Consider the following 10,069-nt stretch of genomic DNA (forward strand, 5'->3'; position numbering starts at 1 on the left):
TAAGGAATAAAAGAAAAACAAGATTCGTTGTGCCATTAGAAACAGTCTGCAGTCACAGCGCAACTGTGGGGAAAGAAATCACTGAAGCAGAGCTCAGCTCACCTTGAGAGACTGATGCTGATAGATAGTGGGGGCTTGAACACATTCTGAATTATGAAATGAAAGCAAACAGTGGACAATGGAAGACAATAGCCATACTAACTACCCTGTAGCGGGTTTGTTAGGGCTGTATGGAGCACTTCAGACACAGTCCCGATGCTTAGAGAATCCATTCATCAAGGGCTTACCCCATGCCACTCTCTTCAGAGAACAATTTGTTCAGTTCGGTGCTGGTAGGTGCCCTGTCCTGCAGATGAGGAAAGTGACACGTAGCCTTTCACCAGCTGGCCCACGGTCACGCAAACTGGGCAGTGCTAAGTCCGGGGTGAACGCCCCAAACCGGCAGATTGCAGAGACGATGCTATAGCAACCTCTCCGTTACATTCTCAACTAGCTGCCAACCTTCATCTCAGCCCAGTTAGGCAGGGTACGGCCTACCCATTCCATGGTGAAAACCGGCAGATTCAAGTCAAAACTGAGTACCTTGCACAGGATTGCTTGTGAGTAACAGTGTCAACATTAAAAGCTGGTTCATCTGTTTCTAGATTCTGCGAAATTTCCACTATATTACTCTGCCTCTGTGATTGTATTTTTCATTTGTTTACTTACTCATTCATTCATTTGTTTGTTTATGTAACAAGTGGTTGTTGAGCACCTTACCCCATGCTTTGTTCTGGGCTCAGGGGATACAGAAGTGAACAAGAAAGCCAACATTCCAAGTTTCACGTGCTGGGAGGGAGAGATGGGCAGTAAGGAAGTAAACCAGTGAGTGACGTGTTAGTAGATGCAATGAGGAAAAATAAAGTCTTATAAGGGGCTAGAAGAGGATGGAGAGATGGGCGAACTTAAACTTTCTAGGTAAGGAGGTGAATGCAGGGAAACCTGTAACTGCCAGTGGTCATTTTATCATCCTGTCACCTTCTATCGCAGGGGTCTTGACTTCTTGGTTTCTGTGACCTTGAAACTGAATCTGAGTTTTATATTGGTTTTTTTTTTCTGGTATATGGTTGACTGAAAACCTCCCATTTCGGTGCAGAAATGATTTTATGCCGGTTTTATTTCATATTCTGCTTGCGTGATTATTCCAAGAGACACAATGGGTAACTGTTTCCGTTGTGAGTACTTGTTCCATGTAGCTGTCTTAACTCGGTGAGCAGATGCTTGGGCTTCCTGGGAGAGGGTGCCTTGCCAAAGTTAAGTGAAAGAAGGGCCTTTTCACTGTCCTCCGTACTTGATGCGGGACATTAGTTCTTAGAGGCCATCTCGTGAGAAAAGCACTTGGGATGCCAGGAACTAAGAGGCTGATTTTAATCGAACACGTATATTCCAGAGTCCGTGATGCTAAGATGTGTGCAGCTTGTTTTTGCTTTCCTTTAAAAGCTGAAACTCTCCTCCCCAGGAGTAATTAAAAATAAACAGCACTCATTACTGTTGGCTTGTAATGGCCACAACATTGCTTCCTCGCATCAGTGATTTACTGATCGAAAGCAAAGTAATTCAACGTTGAAATTATCTGGAAAATTAAAAACCATTCTAAGTAATGAATAGTTTCAATTTCTGTAGCACCAATTGATGTTTCATTGTCCTTTTTTATGCTTCCTTCTGCACATACACAACTTGCTGACAAACATGGTCTGATAGGGACTCCACCCCCAAGAACCGTGGGCCAAGCTATTTCTGGGCTTAACTCTATAGACTCGGGGGTGACGTTCATGCATTCAGTTATCCAACCAACATTTTTTGAAAAGCTTCCTTAGGCAAGGCATTTTCCCAAAGGCCTTGGGGAATAAACATAAGAACAGCTAATGGTCTCTGCCCCCTAGAGAACTTATTATCTAATTGGGATAAAATGTTATTCTAATTCTGTCCCTTTAATTGAACTGTTGATAGTATAATTTAGCCAATCTTGTGCGGTTGGGTATTTAGGAAGATATATATTTGCTCTAAAAGGCCTGTGTTATATACCCTCATGATAAATATCTGTTTATACTTCTGATTATTTGTTTGGATCTGTACCAGGAGAATAACTATGTCAAAGGACAGGAATGTTTTAGCCTAATTAATACATTTGAAGAAGTTAGGCAACGGAAGAACAAATGGTTGCCACCTTCTCCGTTGCCACAGATACTGGGCCTGGGCCTGTCCTTATTCCATGACCTCGTCACTGTGAGGACACCTCCTGCTGCTCCAAGTGTGTGTCCCTGGCCACTGATTTTCAAACAGTCTTCAGAAATGGTTAAACCTTTCCTCATTTTCAGGGGTAATATGTGAACTGAAATAGTGCTGGCAAGAAATTGTCAACTAACATCAGCAGTTTGTGTCTAACACGAGCTCACCGAGGTTTTTTCTTGCTTATATATCTGGAATTTTAGAAAATTAAGAAGTCATGAAAAGTGCTGTTAGGTGGTTTGGGAAGTTTCTTTGACTAAAAAAAAGGGAGATTACCACTGATCAACAGTTGAATATTGACTTAAAAGTTAGGGAAAAATAGAATAGTATTTTTATAGGGCTTATTGAATTTCATAAAAACATATTTAGGGTATTCATATTTAGGATAAATTAAGTAGCAAAACACTTGGTGCTAATGTATTTTTTAAAAATATGTTTTATTGATTTTTTTAGAGAGAGAAAGGAAGAGGGAGAGAGAGAAACATCAATGTGAGAAATAAACATCAATTGGCTGCCTCTTGCACGCACCCCAGCTGGGGGACTGAACCCACCACCTGGGCATGTGCCTTGACCTGGAAACCAACCAGTGACCCCTTGGTGCATGGGATGACCCTCAACCAGCTGCACCACACTAGGCAGGGCAGTGCATTTTACTTAAGCACAGAGTTCCTACCTACAGAAGTGGCGGGGGAGGGGGGAAACAGTGTGGATGGGGTTCAGAATTCTGACCACGTGTCACTTAAAGGGGAAGTTTTGACGTGGCGTCGAGGCTAGCCCGTAGCGATCTGTCGCAGCTTGTGACAGCATGTTTGCTTCCTAATTTTGTTTGCCCAGCTGTTTGCTCTCTTTTCCGTTCTAACCTCATTGGCTGTGCTGCTCCTTCCTAGGACTATGGGACACAAAAACCGCTACGTCAAGGTGCCTCGCGGTCACATCTGGGTGGAGGGCGATCATCATGGACACAGTTTCGACAGCAATTCTTTTGGGCCGGTAAGTCGCCTTGTTGCTGTCGTCATTGGATGTCAAAGGTGGGAGCAAAGGTGTGTCAGACTGTGCGCTCAAGGAATCCAGCCAAGACCCGTCATGAACCTCCCAGTGGAGCCATTGGTGTTTGATAGTTTCCTTTAGGGTCATTGAAGCCATGGTGTGTGTGTGTGTGTGTGTGTGTTGCATAGAGGATGCTTCCATGAAGCTGGCTGGCTGATCCCAGTGGGATGGTCTTCATTTCCCCCCAGAAATGCTTTGTAGCTTAAGTTTTCAGTTGGTACTTAATAGATAGAATGTGTAAAAGACCGTAGGCACCCTTTTTCTATACCAGTCCTTAAAAATGCAGGCATCATGGAAATCACATTGGTAAGTAACATGCTGTCAGCATTAAATTATAGCAGAAATGCATAAACTAAAAAAAAAAATTGCAGAAATGCAGATGTTCCTATGCCATGCTTATAGTACAGAAAATATGTGACTAAACGGATATATGTACAGAGATTCTCGACTTATGAACCATTACAATAAATCATTATGCAAGGCAAAGAAACTGTTAGTTACTGGGAATTGCACCTGATTTCTGGTTACCTATGTCTGCTAAAAAACTTGGATTTTCACCCAGTAGATTTCCCTAAAGTGAGTCATATCTATACTTAATATTTATGTGTAAGTCAGTATTAAACACCTTCAGATAGGTTTGCAAAAGAGTGTGTCCCCAGAGTTTTGTCTAAACTGACTGTTGGTGGTGTATATGTGACAACCTGTTTGCATATTATGAGGGATCACATGGCAGTCACCTCGACTCACCTTTGGCTAAAAGTACAGTCATGGAGATGCACGTAGATCAGAACTATAGGTAAGTGGAATATCTTCAGGAGACTACACCACTTCCTTTTTCTAGTTGCCAGGCAACACAAAATTCTGAGATAGTCATTATTTCACAGATATAATTGACTCTTTGTGTCTTACACTGAGGATGGGACAGGCAGGTTGGAAACGTTGTAGGCCACCTGTGGTATAGAAGTGATTGCTGTGAACAAATCCAGTAACAACTTGAAAGTGAAAATAAATCACCTAAAAGCAGTTTACTTCTCTCTCCCCAATAAGATTAAATCTAATTTCATGTATCAGGTGTGGACCAAGTCAACACAAAATGGCCGTCAACTTTAGTTCGGGTTTTAATTGGTTTTCATTTTCAGTGACTCTGAGAGGAAGTGTTAAAAACCGTTGTTTTGCTATTGGTTGTGGGATGTGTGACAAAAGTTAGAGATGGTTTTGTTTTTTGCTTATCCATTGACAACCATGTTGCTTGCAGCACTTCACTTCCATTTGGTTTATGTCATGCTTTTAAAGGAAATCTACTTCTTAATTACAGCCTGAACCAGGAATATGAGCCTGAGACACAAAATGACTTTGGAATGGAGTGACTCTTTCCTTTCGTTTTAATGGATATGTATATTCAGAGTGTCTTTTGGTTTATGGTTGGATAAGCTATCAATTTTCATTCACTTAACTAGCTTTTCTTTTTCTTTTTTTTCTTTTTTGGTCAAAATTAGATGAAGAAACTTTTCGAGGGTTAAGGAAAACATTTGTTACATATGTATTAACCTATTTGTGTTTGATGAGTTATAAGTACCTAATTTTACTTTAATCATGAGCTCTCATGTTCTACGTTTCAACAGCATTTATGCCTAGGAAAAAATAATTGACAATATTAATATTGATACTCCCCAACAAGTTTTAAGAGGACAGAGGGGGGAGAAAGTGAAGTAAAGCCCCACAATCCTTATTTAAAGCTAATCTGTGATGTTTGAGTACAGAGAATTCTTATTGCATTTTTGATGAAACGAATGATTATCTGAATAATTTGTTAATTATTTTAAAGTTCTTATAATTCTAAAAAGTAAAAACTAAAGTTTTCTAATTCTAAAACTCTAATCTTGAATTTTAAAGTGCATGCAGATTTGAGAATTAATCTGTTTCCCCAGTAGCTTTTGGTTTATGTTTTTGGTTTATGGAGAGTGCCCTTGGCAATGGTACATGGAAGGGCGGTAACTTTTCTAGGTGGCCCATCCTTTCCTGCCCTGGAGAGAAGGGAATGCACTTCTCTCCAGAGGCAGCCGGGATGGCCTCCAGGACGCTTATCTTGACTTTGTGGAGATTGATCGAAGCCTTTACCCTTCATTTTCCTCCCGAGTAACTTCAGCAGTGCATCCAAATACAGCGGACATGCTTTGACTCTTCGAATAGTAGATGTCCTTTATCATGGCATCTACCCAGCTCATTTGACATTGTGGCCCTCTGGCAATCACAGTGGGGCTGACTTTCTCCATCTGGAAGTAGACTTAGTTCTGTGTAAAGAAGAATAAGGAAAAGAATGTTTCATTCTGTATGTTTTTTCCTAGTGTGTTATTTCCTATTTATTTCTTAAGATTTGAATTTGCATTTCTGATTGGCTTATTGCTGTGATATGTAGGTCCTGAATGGGATTTAACAGTTTTACAGGTAAAAGATGAACAGTGGAATATGAATTTAGAAGAGCAATATTGAGTTATAGAAACAGACAACATTGCAGCAAAATAAGTCCCGACTCCTCTCCTTCTAACATGTTGGGATGCCATTATAGAGGGAAACTAGTCGGCACTCTGAGGATCGCAGATGACATGTTACAATAAAACACAAAGTCATACCATCTTGGCTGCCGACCGCACCAGTCACTCAATTAGCAGGGGTTTTCTCTGCTCATGTCTAACAGGAAAAGTTTTCTCTTCGCTGAATCCATCTCACATAGACAATTGATAAAGTGAGCACGTGTGTGTGTGTGTGTGTGTGTGTGTGTGTGAGAGAGAGAGAGAGAGAGAGAGAGAGAGAGGGAGGGAGGGAGACTGGATAGGAAATGTTTCCATTATGAGTATATCTTTATGGAATATCTTGGTTCTAAGCCTCTTGAATATATATCTTCACCACATGTTGATAGAAAACGCCCTATCTTTCTTCTCATAATAGAAATTCACCATCATAATGGCTTGAGCTTAGATTCTTAGTGTGAAAAATAGCTTTTGTATGTTTTCTTTAAAATGATAATTGTCTGGAAGTGTTTCCTGGGGCCTACTGCCACTTGCGTTTACTGGGTTATACATTAAAGACATCTGATGGTTCTGATATGGAGGCTGATGATTGCTTGGAATGTCGGGTAAGCACTTCTGTTAGTAATTCCTTTGCTCTGTGAAGCAAATTAGGGTCTTTCCCTTCCCCACCCCTGCTTCCTGTAGAGGACGCTGAAACGTTTCCCACTGCAGCTATGTTGTTGTTCTTTGCCAGCATCCAGAAGCACTGATTATAATAAGGACTCATGCATCCTCTGCTTGCTTTCAATCGAAAGCACATCAAAAGCGAATTTTCTGTTTGTGTGTGTACATGCATAGCTGTGGATTTTCAGATAGTTACTTTTAATTATTTCCAGTGAGCTACCCCTGCTTCAGTGAAAAAGGCGTGCTGTACTTCTTCCTCCCGTTTATCATAAATACCGTCCAGTACTTAACCTGAAATGTTTTCATAGGCATTCATTCCTTTTGGTAAAAACACAAATGGGACTCTCCACAGCCTCTGCTTAGCTCAGTGGTTCTCAACCTTCCTAATGCCCTGACCCTTTAATACAGTTCCTCATGTTGTGGTGACCCCCAACCATAACATTATTTTCGTTGCTACTTCATAACTGTAATTTTGCTACTGTTATGAATCGTCATGTAAATATCTGATATGCAGCATGTATTTTCATTGATACAAATAGAACATAATTAAAGCATAGTGATTAATCACAAAAACAATATGTAATTATATATGTTTTCCGATGGTCTTAGGCGACCCCTGTGAAAAGGTCGTTCGACCCCCAAAGGAGTCTTGACCCACATGTTGGCGACCCACGGGTTGAGAACCGCTGATTTAGCTGGCGCATTTTCTGTCTTTGACATTTTCCTGTCATTTTTATCTAGTTTTAAGTCATAAGCCACTAAGATACTTTCATCATTTGGAGTCTACTGATTTGTTGTAAGGAATATATGTTTTCATAGAAATTCTAGTTATTTAGTATCTAAAATAAATACTTTATTTTAACTTCACTGACCAAAGGATGTTAGGAAAAAAAAAACACACAAAATATCATTTGCCTTAAATATTTCAAGGCAAAGATAATCTTTCCAAATGTATGAAAGTATTTGATTCTTAGGTTTGTGATCACAGTGTCACCTTGTGAATGATTTGTGTTCAGGAAGCATGAAGCAGAGCTGAACAATTCGTGTGCAGAAGCTATGCCTGATATACTGCCTCCCTCTGAGCATGGGAACTGCAAGTCACACTCAAGAGGAATTCTTTTGAACTCTGAGTTGCTTAGGAAAGGTCTGGTCACTTACTTTATGGACACCTAATTATTAAAATAGTAGCTCCCTGGGATATTTTCTTGGAGCAAATATGCCCAAGAGGTGATAGTTTTAGACTAAATGGGTCTCAGAAAAATTATTTATAATGAAATGAGCTGGGGGTCTGAAAGTGAGGATTTATAAGAAAACATTGGCATGAAGATTAAATTTCCGTAGTATTCCATGTGAACCTAGTGAGATTCAGAGAGTTTTTACTTCTTAAAACAACTAGTGAAAAAGTGAAGGAGAGGAAAAGTTGATTTTTTTTTCTTTGTATACAATACAAGTCTGTCATTTATGTCTTCAAGACATTTTTTTGCATTTATTGTTTTTCCACATTGATTTTGGCCTGGATTCCGATGGTTGGAAGGGATAGGAGAGACAAGGACTGTGTTAACTAGAGAGAGGTTCCTGGGTTAGGTCATACACGTGGACAATGAACATTTCAGGAGCTTTACTATCTCATCATGCCTGTAAACTTTTTCCCCACTTTATACATTTTGGGGGGAAAAAGCGATACAGTAAGTGGTTAACAAAACAGTGTTCTTGGAGATGCGAGTAGTTGAAAGCAAGAGAAAGGAAAGGGAAATTTTGATATTTTTAAAAATTAAGTTTTGAGGCCATATGACAAAGGGAGGGATGGGCTGGAGTTTGGGGGGATGCTGAAAAGATTCAGAAGTTCAAGTCGTGGACAATAAGGAGGGCCCTGAACCCCTGATCATCCCGATCCTCTCGTCACTATCAACAGAAGCCCTGGTGCCCAGACAGAGCAAGTAAGGGGGTCAGTAGGTCCGAGACTGAGGTACAACCCCTACCTGCGAGGAAGACAGTCACCGGCCAGATAGAACCCAGTGTACATTCTTCTGGTGCGGGTGGCCACAGAGCTCTTAGAGGAGTGGCATCGGGTACTAAGAAGGAACTCTGAAATCCCAGAAGGGCTTGGGGAAGCAGAGGACTCTGAAGTGGGTGAAGATAATACCCATTGTGTACAGCCCTCTGGATGCCGCCTGTGTTGTGAGTGGAGTGGTTTGTGCCCGGGCTGGTCCATGCGCTCCAGTTGCCTTGGAAACGCTTTGCTGGTACAACACAGGGTGGTCCCGTGGATGCGGAGAATGAATTGACATTTCCTTTTATTTATCTTTGAAGTGTAGCATTTTCCTTGTGTAAATTCTCGTGAGCAGCTAGAGTAACTTTTATTTAAAATCAGCCTTTTCCAAATAAAGAGAAAGGTCATTAGATTATGTTGACAGGATCCAAATAAAGGGTTCTAGTCACACTTTCTTAGAAAAATGATGCTCAGACTTAAACTGGTCAGATTTTCTGCAGAACATGCTTGTGTTCATTGAAACATGTTTGTTAGGAGCTAAAATAACCTATATTTCATATACAATGGATGGTAACAGCAGTCCTATGGATCTTAAAGTCATGAAAGCTCACCGCGGGGTTTTCTGGGTGTTTCTCACGGTTCCCTTAAACAGTGCTGGAAACGTCACCTATTTCATGTAGGTACAGTTTTCACTCGGCTTGAATAGACAAAGGCAGGCACTTCATGCAAAGGCCGGAGCCAGTGCAAGGAAAGCCATCCTAAGGAAAATATCTGTATAACGCACACAGCCATTCTCAGAAAGAGCCCATTCTCCCTCCAGAACAATATTCAAAACGAAGACATGCCCGGACTGTGGACAGAAGCAGGGTCCCTGAGGGTCGTCCTCGCTTTCAGTTGGATTTGCTACTCTACGTAAACCATCACAACACAAAGCACATGGTTTCTTGAGAGCAGGGAGGGGATGAGGGTGCCAGGGAGAGTGGTGACGTAAGCAGTGACCCCCCTCCCCCCCAAGAACAGAGACCGTCTCAGCTTCCATTTCCACCAAATCAGATCTCGTCTGTGTCTTCATCTCCTGCTCGTGTAGAGCCATTTTCCACATGGTTTCCTTTCCCGAGAGGAGACATGTCACAGCGCTGTCGTTGCGCCTCATTGCGATGGCAGCTGCCGTTCCTTCGGGCTGTTTCATTATGGAACGAGGCGTGTTCGTTGCTCAGAAATGTATACTTACTGACAGTGGGTCAGGGGCCAAGATTTAGCCCAACATATGCAGTGTTATTAGCTTATCCTCCAGCGGATCGTAGAATTATTTTAAGGGTGAGATCGAAAAGCCCGTATTATTTGTAAGACATAATTGGTGACTACATGGAAAATTAAAATGGACCATAGGAAAAATAAAATGGACCATACGAGGGCTGGAACGAGGAGGGAGATAGGCTACTGCTTTGCCTAGACCAGTGATGGCGAACCTATGACACGCGTGTCAGAGGTGACACGCGAACTCATTTTTTTGGTTGATTTTTCTTTGTTAAATGGTATTTAAATATATAAAATAAATATCAAAAATATAAGC

General features: G+C 41.2%; 1 protein-coding gene across 1 annotated transcript in view; it reads left to right on the forward strand.

Moving 5' to 3' along the window:
* IMMP2L (inner mitochondrial membrane peptidase subunit 2) overlaps window positions 1-10,069 on the forward strand; it is a 493,363-nt gene that overhangs the window by 392,554 nt on the left and 90,740 nt on the right. Inside the window, exon 5 of the mRNA XM_015559698.1 lies at window positions 3,156-3,258. Coding sequence (XP_015415184.1) covers window positions 3,156-3,258 — 103 coding nt within the window. The remainder of the gene's footprint in view (window positions 1-3,155; window positions 3,259-10,069) is intronic.

Source organism: Myotis davidii, unplaced genomic scaffold (assembly GCF_000327345.1).
Source record: "Myotis davidii unplaced genomic scaffold, ASM32734v1 scaffold573, whole genome shotgun sequence".
Taxonomy (NCBI): domain Eukaryota; kingdom Metazoa; phylum Chordata; class Mammalia; order Chiroptera; family Vespertilionidae; genus Myotis; species Myotis davidii.